This window comes from Oncorhynchus masou, chromosome 18 (assembly GCF_036934945.1).
Source record: "Oncorhynchus masou masou isolate Uvic2021 chromosome 18, UVic_Omas_1.1, whole genome shotgun sequence".
In the NCBI taxonomy this organism is placed as follows: Eukaryota; Metazoa; Chordata; class Actinopteri; order Salmoniformes; family Salmonidae; genus Oncorhynchus; species Oncorhynchus masou.
Window position 1 is genome coordinate 72,231,150 of NC_088229.1, and position 18,411 is coordinate 72,249,560.

General features: G+C 43.8%; 1 protein-coding gene across 1 annotated transcript in view; it reads right to left on the minus strand.

Annotated features, from left to right (window-relative positions):
* kif20ba (kinesin family member 20Ba) overlaps positions 1-18,411 on the minus strand; it is a 37,370-nt gene that overhangs the window by 17,153 nt on the left and 1,806 nt on the right. The window contains exons 3-27 of the mRNA XM_064993577.1: positions 17,915-18,022; positions 17,670-17,808; positions 17,190-17,374; positions 17,036-17,078; positions 15,990-16,199; positions 15,685-15,796; positions 15,470-15,541; positions 15,221-15,367; positions 14,345-14,759; positions 13,902-14,041; positions 13,042-13,456; positions 12,599-12,738; positions 12,138-12,261; positions 11,652-11,853; positions 10,782-10,843; positions 10,499-10,618; positions 10,090-10,240; positions 8,802-9,345; positions 8,326-8,464; positions 7,865-7,987; positions 7,728-7,776; positions 6,073-6,198; positions 2,342-2,463; positions 1,835-1,990; positions 1,321-1,497 (exon numbers count right to left, since the gene is read on the minus strand). Of these exons, the coding sequence (XP_064849649.1) occupies positions 1,321-1,497; positions 1,835-1,990; positions 2,342-2,463; positions 6,073-6,198; positions 7,728-7,776; positions 7,865-7,987; positions 8,326-8,464; positions 8,802-9,345; positions 10,090-10,240; positions 10,499-10,618; positions 10,782-10,843; positions 11,652-11,853; positions 12,138-12,261; positions 12,599-12,738; positions 13,042-13,456; positions 13,902-14,041; positions 14,345-14,759; positions 15,221-15,367; positions 15,470-15,541; positions 15,685-15,796; positions 15,990-16,199; positions 17,036-17,078; positions 17,190-17,374; positions 17,670-17,808; positions 17,915-18,022 (4,221 nt within the window). The remainder of the gene's footprint in view (positions 1-1,320; positions 1,498-1,834; positions 1,991-2,341; positions 2,464-6,072; positions 6,199-7,727; positions 7,777-7,864; positions 7,988-8,325; positions 8,465-8,801; positions 9,346-10,089; positions 10,241-10,498; positions 10,619-10,781; positions 10,844-11,651; positions 11,854-12,137; positions 12,262-12,598; positions 12,739-13,041; positions 13,457-13,901; positions 14,042-14,344; positions 14,760-15,220; positions 15,368-15,469; positions 15,542-15,684; positions 15,797-15,989; positions 16,200-17,035; positions 17,079-17,189; positions 17,375-17,669; positions 17,809-17,914; positions 18,023-18,411) is intronic.

The window sequence follows — 18,411 nt, forward strand, 5'->3', positions numbered from 1 at the left end:
ATGCTACCGAGGGGAGGACGGCTCATAAAAATGGCTTGAATAGAGTGAATGGAATGGCATCCAACACATGGAAACCATGGAAACCATATGTTTGATACCATTCCACAGATTCCGCTCCAGCCATTACCACGAGCCCGTTCTCCCCAGTTAAGGTGCCACCAACTTCCTGTATTGGATATTCATTTCCCAGTGAGAAAACAACTTCTGTATTTACAGCATTCATATTAAATACTGTTGAAGTAATATTGGCTACAGGTTCCTCTGCCTCACCTAAAGCCCATTCTGGTGGGAAGCTGCTATAGACAGTCACTGTCTGGATAATGTTAAATACTGTTGAAGTAATATTGGCTACAGGTTCATCTGCCTCTCCTAAAGACCATTCTGGTGGGAAGCTGCTATAGACCACCAAGTGCTAACAGTCAGTATCTGGATAACATCTGAAATGCTTGATAATGTACACTGCCAGTCAAAAACGTTTTAGAATACCAACTCATTCCAGGGTTTTTATTTAATTGGACTATTTTCTACATTGTAGAACACTTTTTTGGTTACTACATGATTCCATATGTGTTATTTTATACTGTCGATGTCTTCACCATTATTCTACAATGTAGAAAATATTAATGACACACACACACACACACACACACACACACGATAACATATGCACTATACACACATAGATAGATAGATATGTGGTAGTAGACTGATATACACTTAATATATTGTGAAATCTGTTATGAACGTATTGTAATGTTTTTTGGCAGTCCTTATTTTTTAATTACATTTTTAAATTATGGGGCCAGTGTCTCCTGACCCCTCCAGTCTCAGCCTCCAGTATTTATGCTGCAGTAGTTTATGTGTCGGGGGGCTCGGGTCAGTTTGTTATATCTGGAGTACTTCTCCTGTCTTATCCGGTGTCCTGTGTGAATTTAAGTATACTCTCTCTAATTCTCTCTTTCTCTCTCTCTGTTTGGGGTTTTAGGCTGGGTTTCTGTACAGCACTTTGAGACATCAGCTGATGTACGAAGGGCTGTATAAATACATTTGATTTAATTAGATTTATTTTTTTAAACATGAATGCAACGGTTTGATAAGTTGTTATGTGTTCTACTTGTAGCCCTGCTTGCCCTGAAAACAAAATGTTAAAAAACTTAATATAACAGCTGGACATGGAGATAAATGACAGTCAGATAAATTAAAAGCCCATTTCTGTTGGGGTTTTGGGACTGGGGGAGTTAACAGAGCTCATTTGTTCCAGAGGAAAATAGTCTGACAAGTCCCAACCGACTAAACAGTCCAACGTGTGTTTGAACTGACCTCTGCTGGCTGAGAGGAGGCGTTGCCGCGGAGACTGGCTATCTGTTCATCCTTGTCTGCGTTGCTGGAGAGGAGTTTGGTTAGCTGAACCTCCAGAGCTGTCACCAGGGAGTCCCTCTCTTTCCTCCACTTCAGTAGGTCCTGCTCCTTCTCACTGAGCTGGGCCACCAGACCTTCCTACAGGGTAACACACAGTGGTTTCTTAGGCTGCGTTTACACAGGCAGCCCAATTCTGACCTTTTAAACCAATTATCTTTAACCAATTATAAAAGATCTGATCTGTGTAAATGCAGCCTTTGTAGGCTCTGTCTGTAGAGGGTATTGTAGCTTTATTCTAAAGGAAAACCTCTCCTAGGGGGAACCCCAGACGTTTCACAATGTTGTTGAACTAGCTCACCTGATTCACCGTGTAAAGGGCTTTGATGATTAGTTGAATCAGGTTTGATAACTGTGGAATTAGTTAATACATGGAACGGGTGGGGATCCCCGGGGGGGGGGGGGGGGGTTGTTTTACCACTTGGGCTTGCTGCTCGGCGTGACGCTTACGGCCGTCTGCAAACTTCCTCATCTCCTGGTTCCTCTTATCCTCGGCCTCCTTGGCCAGTCGGGTCAGAACAGTCTTCTCTTCAAGCCACTTCCTCTTGTCAGCTTGGTGTTTCTCGGTACACAGCTAGAAACACACATGATTACGTATACTTGGAAGTACACTTACATGCACTGACTAATCCAAGGTCAATTTAAATTATAAAAATAAACGGAGAAAATACACACGATCAACAACTCCATGTGACCCGCTTCAGGAAACTAGGCATAAGCCACGACTTCAGAGGAGAGTGAAGTTCACGTTTCAAAGCAGAATTACTTTTTCGTTGTTCCTCAAAAATACAGTGTATGATATACCATTTTGTAGCTCTGAATCTCTACTTTTATCCAATGTAATAAATAAAAAATAAAAAAACTATTTCAAATGTTGCTACATAAGACCAAATCCAGGCGGTGAGTCACATATTGAGATGTCCACCTTCAAGGTCACTTGAGCCTGAACTGCTTCCTGTATGGCCTCGTCCGATTGGCTGTCTCTCAGGGCTCCAGTGTCTTTCCCACTGTCTTGGTAGCGTAACAGTCCTTTCAGTTTATCCACCTCTGGAGGGGGGGTGGGGGTGGGGGGACAAAAAAACAACAAGACCCCTTGAGTACTATCACCATGTTCAGTTGTACTTACCATTCTATGTTTTGTACGTAATACAAACATGAGGAACATCTTCCTCATACTGAGTTGCACCCCCCCCCCCCCCCCAACCCCCTTTAGCTGTGAGAAGAGCCTCAATCCATTCACCACAATGTCAATCTCAGTCGAACCCAGCGCCGAACGGTATTCAGATCTGGGGTGAAATATTATTTCAGAGTATTTCAAATACATTTACACGCATATATACGGTGCATTGGAAAAGTATTCAGACCCCTCCCCTTCTTCCACATTTTGTTACGTTACAGCCTTCATTCTAAAATGGATGAATCCCCCCCCCTAATAATGACGTCACAATACCCCCTAATGACAGCACAATACCTCCTAATAATGACATCACAATACCTCCTAATAATGACAGCACAATACCCCCTAATGACATCACAATACCTCCTAATAATGACATCACAATACCTCCTAATAATGACAGCACAATACCCCCTAATGACGAAGCGAAAACAGGGTTTATTTTTTTGACATCACAATACCTCCTAAAATGTACCCCCTAATAAAAATAAAAATGACATCACATACTGTTTACAGCACAATTACACATACATACATACACATAAATAATGTATACATACATACATACATACATATATATATACATACATACACATTTATACGCATATATACGGTGCATTGGAAAAGTATTCAGACCCCTCCCCCTTTTCCACATTTTGTTACGTTACAGCCTTCATTCTAAAATGGATGAACCCCCCCCTAATAAAATAAAAAAATGTTCCTCAACAATCTACACACAAAACCCCATCATGACAAACCGAAAACCGGTTTAGATTTTTTTAGCAAATTCATTAAAACCCCCCAGAAATGCCTTATTTACACAACTATTCAGAGCATTTGCAATGAGACTCTACATTGGGCTCAGGTGCATCCTGTTTCCATTGATCATCTTTGAGATGTTTCTACAACTGTGATTGGAGTCCACCTGTGGTAAATTACAATTGATTGGACATTATTTGGAAAGGCACGCACCTGTCTATATAAGGTCCCACAGTTGACAGTGCATGTCAGTGCAAAAAACCAAGCCATGAGGTCGAAGGAATTGTCCTTAGAGCTCCGAGACAGGATTGTGTCGAGGCACAGATTTGGGGAAAGGTAGCAAACCATTTCTGCAGCATTGAAGGTCCCCAAGAACACAGTGGTCACTCTGACAGAGCTCCAGAGTTCCTCTGTGGAGATGCCAGAAGGACAACCATCTCTGCAGCACTCCACCAGGCCTTTATGGTAGAGTGGTCAGATGGAATTCACTCCTCAGTAAAAGGCACATGACAGCCCACTTGGAGTTTGCCAAAAAGCACCTAAAGGACTCTCAGACCATGAGAAACAAGAGTCTCTGGTCTGATGAAACCAAGATTAGAATCACGTCTGGCAGAAACCTGGCACCCTCCCTCCGGTGAATCATGGTGGTGGCAGTATCATGTTTGTTTTTCAGCAGCAGACACCAGATGTGTAACAAACTCACTAAAAGTGGCAGTAATAAAGCCTCTCTTGAAAAAGCCAAACCTTGACCCAGAAAATATAAAAAACTATCGGCCTATATCGAATCTTCCATTCCTCTCAAAAATGTTAGAAAAAGCTGTTGCGCAGCAACTCACTGCCTTCCTGAAAACAAACAATGTATACGAAATGCTTCAGTCTGGTTTTAGACCCCATCATAGCACTGAGACTGCACTTGTGAAGGTGGTAAATTACCTTTTATTGGCATCTGACCAAGGCTCTGCATCTCTCCTCGTGCTCCTAGACCTTAGTGCTGCTTTTGATACCATCGATCACAACATTCTTTTGGAGAGATTGGAAACCCAAATTTGTCTACACGGACAAGTTCTGGCCTGGTTTAGATCTTATCTGTCGGGAAAGATATCAGTTCGTCTCTGTGGATGGTTTGTCTTCTGACAAATCAACTGTAAATTTCAGTGTTCCTCAAGGTTCCGTTTTAGGACCACTATTGTTTTCACATATACATATACATATACACCCACACCCACACACACATATATATATATATATATTTAAGTCTTGGTGATGTCATTCAGAACCATAATGTTAACTTTCACAGCTATGCGGACGATACACAGCTGTACATTTAGTGGAACATGGTGAAGCCCCAAAATTAACCTCCCTGGAAGCCTGTTTTTCAGACATAAGGAAGTGGATGGCGGCAAATGTTTTACTTTTAAAAACTCGGACAAAACAGAGATTCTAGTTCTAGGTCCCAATTAACAAAGAGATCTTCTGTTGGATCTGATAATTAATCTTGATGGTTGTACAATCATGTCAAATAAAACTGAAGGACATTGCCGTTACTCTGGACCCTGACCTCTCTTTAGACGAACATATCAAGACTGTTTCAAGGACAGCTTTTATCCATCTTCCTAACATTGCAAAAATCAGAAACTTTCTGTCCAAAACTTATGCAGAAAAATGTATCCATGCTTTTGTCACTTCTAAATTAGACAACTGCAATGCTCTACTTTCCGGCAACCCGGATAAAGCACTAAATAAACTTCAGTTAGTGCTAAATACGGCTGCTAGACTCTTTGACTAGAACCCCAAAAATGTTATAATATTACTCCAGTGCTAGCCTCCCTACACTGGCTTCCTGTTAAGGTTAGGGCTGATTTCAAGGTTTTACTGCTAACCTACAAAGCATAGTCTGGCCCAGGGGTGTGAAGGTGAACGGAAAGGCTCTGGAGCGACGAACCGCCCTTGCTGTCTCTGCCTGTCCAGTTCCCCTCTCTCCACTGGGATTCTCTGCCTCTAACCCTATTACGGGGGCTGAGTCACTGGCTTACTGGTGCGCTTCCATGCCATCCCTAGGAGGGGTGCGTCACTTGAGTGGGTTGAGTCACTGACGCGATCTTCCTGTCTCGGGTTCGTGCCGTGGGGGAGATCTTCGTGGGCTATACTCGGCCTTGTTTCAGGGTAGTAGGTTGGTGTTTGAAGATATCCCTCTAGTGGTGTGGGGGCTGTGCTTTGGCAAAGTGGGTGGGGTTATAACCTGCCGGTTTGGCCCTGTCCAGGTGTATCGTCCGGGGCCACAGTGTCTCCCGATCCCTCCTGTCTCAGCTTCTAGTATTTATGCTGCAATAGTTTGTGTCGGGGGGCTAGGGTCAGTCTGTAATATCTGGAGCATTTCTCCTGTCTCATCCGGTGTCCTGCATGATTTTAAGTTCTCTCTCTCTCTCTTTCTCTCTGAGCCCTAGGACCATGCCTCAGGACTACTTGGCCTGATGACTCATTGCTGTCCCCAGTCCACTTGGTCGTGCTGCTGCTCCAGTTTCAACTGTTCTACCTGCGGCTATGGAACCCTGACCTGTTCACAGAACGTGCTACCTTGTCCCAGACCTGCTGATTTGGACTCTCTAACGCACCTACTGTCTCGAACTCTGATTGATCGGCTATGAAAAGCCAACTGATAAATAAACTTAAAACACCAAATATACACCATCATGGAAAACTACATCTTGAAATAATCTCACCTTCAATGAGGGCGTCAATCTCATCCAGTTTGGCCTCTAACACCTGCTCCTGTTGGGTCTGGGTATCCTCCTGTTCAATCAGAGCCAGACGCATGTCCTCCATCATACGCTCCTTAGCCTGAAGGTCTGGGGAAGCACAATGAACCCCATGAATACACGACAGAGATAAGAGCAGCCCAACACCATGAATACACGACAGAGATAAGAGCAGCCTAACCCCATGAATACAAGACAGAGATAAGAGCAGCCTAACCCCATGAATACACGACAGAGATAAGAGCAGCCTAACCCCATGAATACACAACAGAGATAAGAGCAGCCCAACCCCATGAATACACGACAGAGATAAGAGCAGCCCAACCCCATGAATACACAACAGAGATAAGAGCAGCCCAACCCCATGAATAGACAACAGAGATAAGAGCAGCCCAACCCCATGAATACACGACAGAGATAAGAGCAGCTTAACCCCATGAATACACGACAGAGATAAGAGCAGCTTAACCCCATGAATACAAGACAGAGATAAGAGCAGCCCAACCCCATGAATACACGACAGAGATAAGAGCAGCCCAACTCCATGATTACAGAACAGAGAGAAGAGCAGCCCAACCCCATGAATACACGACAGAGATAAGAGCAGCCCAACCCCATGAATACACGACAGAGATAAGAGCAGCCCAACCCCATGAATACACGACAGAGAGAAGAGCAGCCCAACTCCATGATTACAGGACAGAGAGAAGAGCAGCCCAACTCCATGATTACAGGACAGAGAGAAGAGCAGCCCAACTCCATGATTACAGGACAGAGAGAAGAGCAGCCCAACTCCATGATTACAGGACAGAGAGAAGAGCAGCCCAACTCCATGATTACAGGACAGAGAGAAGAGCAGCCCAACTCCATGATTACAGGACAGAGAGAAGAGCAGCCCAACTCCATGATTACAGGACAGAGAGAAGAGATTACAGCCCAACTCCATGATTACAGGACAGAGAAAAGAGCAGCCAGTCTAACAGCATATGGTAATGGACTACCTTGTGTAACTGTGGTCGTGTCCCAATACCCTTATTTGTGTTCTAAACGGTAGCCATTTTGGATTTGTGAGAGAAAAAAAATACGATTTTTATAGAATGATATTTAGAAAATGAAGTACTGCTTTAAAATTTCATCTTTTCGTCTTGCAGAATTCTCTGCATGCTATTAAAGGAGATCATCGCAAAACCCACGCGTGTCAACAGCTGATGATCAGATCGGGGGGGAGGGGCTGTAGCAGCACGAACGGAAGGCGGGAAACAACGCCTTAGATTACACTTTCTCAGTGTGGGGGAGTCTAGTATTAGATAATACATTCTCAGTATGGGTGAGTATTGTATTAGATTACACAATCTCAGTATGGGTGAGTATTGTATTAGATTACACATTCTCTGTATGGGGGGAGTCTAGTATGTTGATATTTGTTGCTTACTGCATACATTTGAACTAAACAGTGTGTTCCAAGAGAGTATGTAGGACAATAAATACACAGTATGTCATTTTACTAAGTAGTAGGCAAGAACACAGCCTATGTACGGCACAGAGAAATAATACAGAGAAGAGCAGCCCAACTCCATGATTACAGAGCAGAACCGTATGGATCAACAGGCTTTATGTACCTTTACAGGTGTTCGGATTGAGCTTGAGGTTCTCGTCAGCAGAATGTTCCTGGAAAGAGAAAGATCAAACTCCAGTCAACAACAAGGACACATTCAAAGTAAAACAACCAAGAGTAACCGAGATTTAAACAACATACCGTTTTCAGTTGCTGTATGGTCCTGTCTTTATTGGCCAAGTCTGCCTGCTGCCGTTTCTTCACTTTCTCCAAGTCCTGCAGTTTAACTTTGAGAGATTTCGCCTCTTCTCGTATGGAGATGATCTTGGGTAGGAAAACAAAAGGGGCGATGTGTTATTAATAGTGATTGAAACGTTATTAATAGTGATTCATACATTATTATAGTGATCCATACGTTATTATAGGGAGAGATAAGTTAGTACAGTGGTTCATACATTATTAATAGGGATTCATACGTTATTAATAGTGATTCATACATTATTAGTGATTCACACGTTATTAGTGATTCACACGTTATTAGTGATTCACACGTTATTAGTGATTCATACGTTTTGAATAGTGATTGATGTTATTAGGGATTGTAATTATGGACCTACTATGAAAGTATCTGTTGCATAAATAAATATCAGATCAGCTTTTACCTCTATTTGAACTTGCTGGATCTGGCTTTTAGAGTCGGACAGCTTCTCTTTGAGATCAGAAGTGTCGTCGTCTTTCCTCTCAAGGTCCAGCCTCAAACTCTTCACTTTGTCGGAGTCAAGTTTAGCCGTCTCCTTCAATCTGTGGTCATGAACACAAGAGGTAAACTCAAACAGCACCTACATTAGAGAGGTTTACCAGTAAGGAGGAGCAGGAGAAAGGAAGAAACATTTAGGCCAATCTCAAATCGGCCCCTGTGCACTACACACTCGTGGAGATATGAGAGGACAAGCGTAAATCAATCTTGTAATAGCTACACCTTGTTCCCTGATAGGCTAGGCAGATGTTTCACCATATTGCTTATACCAATCAAATCCTCTCGGATTGCCACACGTGCATAGGGCGTAGGTTATGATTCGGGATTGGCACGTAGGCCTCCCCAGTAGCCAGAGTGAAAGGTACCAGCCAGCCCACTAACCTGGTGATGACCTGCTCTCTCCTCTCCAGCTCAGCGTTCTTCTGAGTGATGGCCTCTTCAGCCACAGCCAGCAACTCCCGCCTCCTCTCCACCTCCCTCTTACGAGCCTCCTGCACCGTAGCGGTCTCCTCATCCTCCCGTATCTCCTGCGCCTCCCTCAGGCTCCTCTGCAGGCCTGACACCTGTGCCTCCTTCTCAAACAGCGTCTTCTCCAACTCTGCCACTCTCTCTGTTTGGGACATGAGTTCGTCGTTATACGACTGGGACACGGTTACGACCGCCTTCCTCTCCGTTTGGTGGGTGCACTGCTTCTCCTCCAGTGCAGCCATCTTTCCCTTCAAGGTCATGACCTCAGCTACAGAGCTCTCGTTGTGGTCCATGGCTTTAGCCTCCATTTCTGGCCTTTTCTCACTCTCCTCTAGGGTCTTTGGGAATTCTCTTTTCTGTTCCGTCAGCTTGTCACGGAGAAGCCCACTGTCCTTTTGTACCTCCACCAGCTCCCTGCGCAATCTGTCCATCTCCTCCTCTCCTCTCCCCAGGAACCCTAACAAAGACATGGACACTTGTTGAATTATCTTTGAAGGTGACGCAAAGCTTCTGAGGTACGGTGGGGATTTTATCTTATGCTGACTTGATGCTCAGTGTCAAACTAAATTTAGTGTGCTCCTTAAGTATTAGCCAGTGGAATGAGATTAGGACAGTTTGTTAAATATCAAAACAACTGGACACGTTGCAATTTTGGTAAGCAAACAATGTAAAAAAAAATATTTTAATCAGTCTTTTAATAACCATGTCCATATAGCGAGTGTCTGGTTAGTGAAGACCATTTCCCAGGATATGAAGTGGTGTCTCTCCACCAATGAGACAACAATAAGTCCTACCATTTACATTTACATTTACGTCATTTAGCAGACGCTCTTATCCAGAGCGACTTACAAATTGGATTTCTCCTCCTCACTGCTCTGCAGGACTAGATGATCAACGCTATACAACGTTTGGAAAATATCTGAGCACAGCAAACAACAAAAACTTTATTTATAATCAAAATCATATGGGAATACAACCACTTAAAAAAACATCAAGCCAGAAATGGGGAACACAAACATGGATGCACAGGAAAAACATGGCAAAGTGTCAGACTTTGGGCAGCATTAGTTCTTGAGCGCAGACAGTCGCCTCTTGAAGCGGATGTTTCTGCGACCGTTGGCTGTGTTCTCTCTACCCCTTGCTCTCACCCCAACAAACGGTGGGAGGGGCTTCCCGGCAGTGCTCGGAACCCACCCTGTACCTTTCTTGCTGGGGGCTGGTCCTCCAGGTTGGCCTGGTGGTCCACCAGCCGTTTGCGGCTCTCTGCGAGAGCTGGGCCTCTCCCCTCTGGAGCAAGAGCAGCTGCTCTTCAGTTGCAGGATCTCATTTTCGATGCCGTCAAATGTAGCCTTCTGCCAAAGAAAAACCCAACAAATGTTAAAAAGAGGTCAAGCACGGCCTACTCAAGCTGGAATAACAAAAAAAAAAAGTATATTAAAAATATATAAAAAGCACATTTTGGATATGAACATTTATGTGACATAAGGATGGGAAATAGGCACCAGGTCAGTATAAAATGGGAGATGTAAAGGAGAAAGACTAAGTATGAAACAGGCGGATGTCTATTAGCTCGTCAGATCTAAGCGCCACTTTAAAAAACATCTACATACACTCTTGATGGCGGCTTGGGCCTGTTGGTCTACGGTGTTCTGAAGCGTGGTGATCATCTCATCCTTCTCGTGACACATCTCCAGGAAGTGGGAGAATTTCAGCTCCTGAGACTCAAGAGTCTAAAAAGAGAAAAACAAGACGAAAAAAAAAAAAAAAAAAGTGTCAGAACTACTCTGTTAACCGTGAACTAAAAACCTAGCGGAATTTGGTTTATGTAGAACAGACAACCCAAAACAATAAGTCCCATTACAGGAAAAGAACCAAAAACAAATTGCACAATACCTTTCTCGCCTCTTCAAGCTGTTCGTTCGATTGCCGCGCTTGTTTGCAATAATGTTCTAGTTCTGAAATTTAAAACAGAAGACACCGACTACTCAATCGAAGGGAAACATTGTGTGCGTTCCATCGCAGCCACTGTTATGGGACCAGTCAACCCGATCTGGAGCAGTACTTGATAGTGAAGACAGGTGATTAACAGGTTATTGCTGAAAGAGACACAGCATATGTGAAAGAGGTAGGCTACACCAGTGTTTCATAATCCGGTTCCCGGGGGAAACAAAAGGGGTGTCACATGTTAGTTCTTCCCTTAGCATTACACACCACATTCAAATATTCAACTGCTCAAGCCGTTGCTTATGGTGCGTTCTTAACCAAGTGGGAAAGTGGTAATGATCTGAACTTATTGAAAGCCGATTGGCTAAATGGCCAACAAGCTGCGTTAACCATCAACTAAAAGTACAACGATCATGTTTATAAACAAATTAGGAGTTAAAGCTATTTTTTATTTTTTTTCCCCCCAGATGTTTTGTTGTTGCATTTAAAAATGCTGTTACCAAGGTAATTGTCTTAGTAGGTGATGTCAAAGGTCAGCATGTGTGAGAAGACAGAGCTCAGGGATGAAGCATAGTTTCCCCACTAGGTCTTACCAGTTGGAGGGCCATTCAAGTGGATTTTCCCCCAAGTTGTATGTGATAAATACAACCGTCCCACTTGGCTATGAACACGGCTTTATTGTAAATAGGTGTAAACATTTGTGTCAACATTTTTTATGTGAACCCTTGGGTCCCGACGACCACGATGAAGAAACACTGGACTATAAAAAAATAAAATAAGACAATTTTAAAACGAGGCAACTGGTTGTCAGTTGGCTACCATTGGTTTTGACAGTGAGCTGCTCCCGGGCTTGGTTCAGCAGCGCCGAGAGATCATCCACGGTCTTTTCCAGATTGGAGATGGTTTCGCCACTGGGTTGGGTGACCACCAGACACGTCTTGGCCTCCAAAGCCGCCTTCTTTATGCCCGCCAGGTCACTGCACATGGAGTCAAACATCTCTCCCAATGGCGAGCTGTCCTCCTACAACAGAGAAGACATACAAGTCATTTTGGAGATGCTATTATCCAGAGACACTTACAATTAGTGCATTCATCTTAAGATAGCTCGGTGACACAAGCACATACCGCTCTCATAGTAAATACATTATTCCTCAATAAAGTAGCCATCCGCAAAGACAGCACGAGTAAGAAAAGACGAGGTAGGTTTTCTTTTTTCAACGCAGTTTGAACACAAAGGTAAAGGACGAGAGACAAAATGAAGGTTGACACCGTTAATGTCCAACACATCTAGGCAGGATGCATTACTGTGGCTCGCGCTACTCTGTCCAACTCCTCTTGACTGGTGTTAATGGTCACATGATTTCTCAGGATCTCTAGACGCTTCTCTGCTCTCTCCTCGACATTCTTCTCCTCTTTGGCCAGACGCTCCCTGTAAGACACAGAGATAGATAAATAAAGTTTAAAAAAAAATCTAACTAAGCAAGTCAGTTAAGAAAAAATTATTATTTTCAATGACGGCCTAGGAACAGTGGGTTAACTGCCTGTTCAGGGGCAGAACGACAGATTCTACACTAACTGCCACCCCAAATATTATAGCTAGATCTTGTTCAGTTATGTATCAAAAGATATAAAAAACATTTACCTTTAAAAAGCTACTATGTAAAGTGTTGAGTGCCTCAGTTGGTAGAAAAACTCAAACCCAAAAAATGTTTGTTTTTTTAAGCAACCAAAAACAAACGATTGAAACGAGGCACAGAAGGACTCACTTGGAATCGGTCTGCATTTCAGAGAAGAACTCCGAGAACTCCTTGGTGACCTCGTCACGGATCCGGGATTCCAAAGCAATGTTTTCAGACCTCTCTTTCTGGAGCTGTTCCCGGAGCTCCGTCAACTGGAGGAGCTGGCTCTGAAGGGTTGACAGACATTTACCTCTTGTGGACAGACGTCATTGAGCATTACGTGACACTTTAGTTCGAGGTTAATCAGGAGATGAATTTGATATTAATTAAGGCCCCAGAGTTTTGACCATTTCACCCGATGAGTGAAACTCTGGTCCATTTACTACTAACAGGGCTAAATCTTCCTCAAATATCTCATCAAATCAGGGCCTGGAAATGTAGTTTTCTTTTAGCATTGGTGAGCTTATTGGAATTTCTGTGTAAGGATCAACTAAAAATGGCCACAGAAGTAGTTGAGGGGAGAGACTTACCTCATAAGTGTCTTTATTGATGAGAACCTTTTCATCATTGTCCACTTCCTGCATGGTCTCCATCACGCTCTCCTCGTCCGTGTCGTCATGCTCCTGCACGTCCTCCAGACTGGTCTCCCAGCCAACCAGGGAGCTCCTTCTCTTCTGACCCAACAGGTACTTCCTGTCTGCGTTGTTGATGATCATGGACAGTTCCCGGGCCGACCTCTTGGTGGCGAGGTGGGGGACGGTCTTGGTGGTCAGCACCACCACCTTCTGAGCCACGGCGGAGAACTTGAGCACGCTGAGCGTCTCGTCGTACATGGAGGAACACTGGTTGACGTTGACTATCATGCAGGCTTTGCCCCGGCCACAGAAGAAACCCTGAAGGTAGTGGGTCAGCTTGCTCTCCCTGAAGGGGACGTGCTGTGGTAGCCTAGCAACAAGGGTTTGATTGATTGATTACATCTGTCACAGTGACAAAAATGTAAATAATAATATGATCCAGTACGTCGAAAAACGTGACTGGCAGAATAAGAAGTTTGACTTATTTCCACTGTGGTCCTCTTTTTTTTTTTTTACCTTTATTTTACTAGGCAAGTCAGTTAAGAACAAATTCTTATTTTCAATGACGGCCTGGGAACAGTGGGTTAACTGCCTGTTCAGGGGCAGAACGACAGATTCTACACTAACTGCCACCCCAAATATTATAGCTAGATCTTGTTCAGTTATGTATCAAAAGATATAAAAAACATTTACCTTTAAAAAGCTACTATGTAAAGTGTTGAGTGCCTCAGTTGGTAGAAAAACTCAAACCCCAAAAATGTTTTTTTTTAAGCAACCAAAAACAAATGATTGAAACGAGGCACAGAAGGACTCACTTGGAATCGGTCTGCATTTCAGAGAAGAACTCCGAGAACTCCTTGGTGACCTCGTCACGGATCCGGGATTCCAAAGCAATGTTTTCAGACCTCTCTTTCTGGAGCTGTTCCCGGAGCTCCGTCAACTGGAGGAGCTGGCTCTGAAGGGTTGACAGACATTTACCTCTTGTGGACAGACGTCATTGAGCATTACGTGACACTTTAGTTCGAGGTTAATCAGGAGATGAATTTGATATTAATTAAGGCCCCAGAGTTTTGACCATTTCACCCGATGAGTGAAACTCTGGTCCATTTACTACTAACAGGGCTAAATCTTCCTCAAATATCTCATCAAATCAGGGCCTGGAAATGTAGTTTTCTTTTAGCATTGGTGAGCTTATTGGAATTTCTGTGTAAGGATCAACTAAAAATGGCCACAGAAGTAGTTGAGGGGAGAGACTTACCTCATAAGTGTCTTTATTGATGAGAACCTTTTCATCATTGTCCACTTCCTGCATGGTCTCCATCACGCTCTCCTCGTCCGTGTCGTCATGCTCCTGCACGTCCTCCAGACTGGTCTCCCAGCCAACCAGGGAGCTCCTTCTCTTCTGACCCAACAGGTACTTCCTGTCTGCGTTGTTGATGATCATGGACAGTTCCCGGGCCGACCTCTTGGTGGCGAGATGGGGGACGGTCTTGGTGGTCAGCACCACCACCTTCTGAGCCACGGCGGAGAACTTGAGCACGCTGAGCGTCTCGTCGTACATGGAGGAACACTGGTTGACGTTGACTATCATGCAGGCTTTGCCCCGGCCACAGAAGAAACCCTGAAGGTAGTGGGTCAGCTTGCTCTCCCTGAAGGGGACGTGCTGTGGTAGCCTAGCAACAAGGGTTTGATTGATTGATTACATCTGTCACAGTGACAAAAATGTAAATAATAATATGATCTATACATCCAGTACGTCGAAAAACGTGACTGGCAGAATAAGAAGTTTGACTTATTTCCACTGTGGTCCTCTTTTTTTTTTTTTTACCTTTATTTTACTAGGCAAGTCAGTTAAGAACAAATTCTTATTTTCAATGACGGCCTGGGAACAGTGGGTTAACTGCCTGTTCAGGGGCAGAACGACAGATTTGTACCTTGTCAGCTTGGGGATTTGAACTTGCAACCTTTCGGGTACAAGTCCAATGCTCTAACCACTAGGCTACCCTGCCGCCCCAGGTCAGAATATCAACAATTCCAAGCTACAGATTTGTAAACCCCCCCCTCCCCCACTTAGTAAAATGTATAATTCCATAACCATCAAATATTTTTCTGAAAGCAGACATTCAAGGCTCACTTGGATTGCTGGCTTTGCCGTAAAGTGTTGATGCACTTGCCCAGTGTCATCAGCGAAGTGTTGATGTTTCCAGCCTCTTTCAAACGCTCCCCTTTATTCTGAGTTTTAGCACACCTCTCAGACCCAGCCAGGTCACACAAGGACAGCCTGAACATAAACAAACCCTGCCTTAATACACACACACACACTGCATAGGGCTTCTAAGGATATCGTTTTTGTCCAAATGAATAAAAACAAAATTTCACTTACTCGCTGATAGAGATAACACGAGGAATCCTAGCATCTTCCATCCGCAGGATGCGAACAGAAAATATGCTGTGGCTGAGCATAGGAACAGATTTCTATAAGAGCACGGCGGTCAAGCTACTGTGTGAACTTAACTCATGCAAGTTCGTACCAGCCCCCCCCCAAAAAAAGACTTGAATAATTAAAAAAGGGAAATGATTGACGTGCTTAATAATCACCTCCGGCTCGAGAGGAGGTTGAGCTTTGTGCTGGCGAAGCTCTGGTTCTTCTTCCCTAGTTTCATTACCTTGTAGGCTTCCTCCGCGTTGTTCACTTGTACCCACTTCAGATCTGAAAAAAAAAAAATCACACACAGGAACATTTGGTCATCTCCGGTTCAGTTGGTAGAGCGTGGTGCTTACAACGACAAGGTTGTGGGTTCGATTCCTGGGACCACCCGGACGTAAAACACACGCCTGACTAAGTCTCACTGGATAAATATAAAAAGACTTAAAAGTAATGTGACACAATCTGCAGCCGTTACCTTTTACAAAGGAGTTGCCTTTGACATCCTGCGACAGCCGCAGCGTGGTTCTCTTCTGGGCTCCGATCGGAACGGGCTCCAGCAGGTCGTGAATGTTCTCGTTGTAAATCTCACAGAAGGACACCCAGACGGAGAACTTGGTGTGTGCTTCAACAACCAGACTGAAACGTTGGTCCGTCACAGTCCCCTCGATGTCACTTAGTGTGGACCCTGTCAGAGAAACAAGTGGTGGTGTTAACCTGTTACAAACCTCTGGTTGGATAGAAATCTATTGTAAATGGCTAATGATACGCCAAAGTATCAGAGAGATGGACATGTTGGATGTGACAATCATGTCTAAATGTAGGACAGGACTATGCATCGTGGAACGATAACATAAATAATTTGGTCTCATGTCAATTATTTATTTATTTATCCGTTATTTTACCAGGTAAGTTGACTGAGAACACATTCATTTGCAGCAACGACCTGGGGAATAGTTACAGGGGAGAGGAGGGGGGGGGGATAAATGAGCCAATTGTAAACTGGGGATTATTAGGTGACCATAATGGTTTGAGGGCCAGATTGGGAATTTAGCCAGGACACTGGGGTTAACACCCCTACTCTTACGATAAATGTCATGAGATCTTTAATGACCGCAGAGAGTCAGGACACCCGTTTAACGTCCCATCCGAAAGACGGCACCCTACACAGGGAGCATGGTGTTTACAACGCAGGGGTCACTACGGCAACCTTTAGGGAGCCAGTGTGCGACCGAGTTGATTAACATAGGAGTGCATAAAGAAATGTAGGATCACAATGAAAAATATTTGGAAATAATAAAGTTAGAATCCTTTAGCACTAGTGCTAAATAAAAATACAGATTGCATAGCAAAATATTTTAGGCGCATGTTTCGAGTAAAATTATCACAACGTAGAACCCTGCAATGCCAGGATAGTGGGTTCAATTCCCAGGACCAACCATGTAAAAATGTATGAACTCTTGACCAAGTCGCTTTGAATAAAAGCATCTGCTGAATGGCATATAAAAGAATACATTTCCTTGCCTTCCAGGGTTGTCTTGTTGGTGAAGCTTTTCTGGTTATCACTCTATGGGAGAAGAGCAATAAGGGACATCATTTAATATAAATTACTACAAACAAAGAACAAGCTGTTGAGTAATGCAATGGCTTTTATCAGGTCAATGAACCAACCCAGTACCTCCTTGAGGAGCCTGAAGAGATTTCTCTTGTTAGTGGCCTCTTCACTCTGCTGGTCTTTAGTGAGCCTGATGAACTCTCTGCATCGCTGTGGCTTGATGGTCATCTGGTTGTAAACATGGCCCTCAATGCTGTTGAAGATGACATTCAAAGACCTGGGGAGGATCCCTCCATTGGCCTCTGGACCTAAAAAAAAACAAACCGGTGTTGAGGATCTCTTCATTTCTCAATCTCTTTGTCTCAGTGGTTTGTTAGCAGGTGTTTACCATAAAGACCATTATCAGCTCATACCGACAACAGGTTTTTGATTGCGATAGAAGCACCATCAGAGAATTTAAGTCTCAACATAGAATACCAGCAATGTGAAAATCCTAACAGTGAATCTGTGCTAACTCAGGTTGGACCCTGGGTACAAGTTGGATATTACACCAACACAACAGTTTGCATCTGTCCAACTCTGCAAATAATCAAGAAACCAAACCTATAAAAGTGAATGTCTTTCCTGCATTGGTCACTCCATACGTGAAAACGAGAGAATTTCCGCCTTCCAGAACCTCCTTGACGAGGCCTCTCACTGTGCCGTCAAACATCTCCCTCTGAGTGGTTTCTGGCCCTAAGACCTGAGGACAAGAAAACTGAAAAAACATGGTTGGAAGAACCTTCATTTTTTGTTTTTGTTCCTAGAAAAAGAGTCATGGGTGTCTCCAACAAACCCTGCTGACTGACCTGTGAGAATTGAAACCGTTGAACCGATTTGTCACGGAGCCGTGCTGAGAGCGAAGTCTTTGGAGCCTTAAGGAGGATCGTATCCGGGAGCTCGATGGAAACGCAGTCCTTGGATGTGTACAGGGAAAAGACAGCAAGTCATAGTCAAAGCTCAACAGTTATTATGTTTCCAAGTCTCTTGTTAAAAATCAGGAAGCTTGTGGGCGGTGGTGAAGTAACGGGTATCTATATTGAACAAAAATAGAAAAACGCAACATGTAAAGTGTTGGTCCCATGTTTCATGAGCTGAAATACAACACAGCAGACATTTTCCATACACATTAAACATCTCTCAAATAGAGCACTAATTTGTTTATATCCCTGTTAGTAAGCATGTCACCCTTGCCAAGATATGCCACACCTGTCAGGTGGCTGGATTATCAAGATGCTGATTTAAACAGCATGATCATTACAGGAGCCTTGTGCTGGGGACAATAAAAGGCCGCTAAAAATGTGCA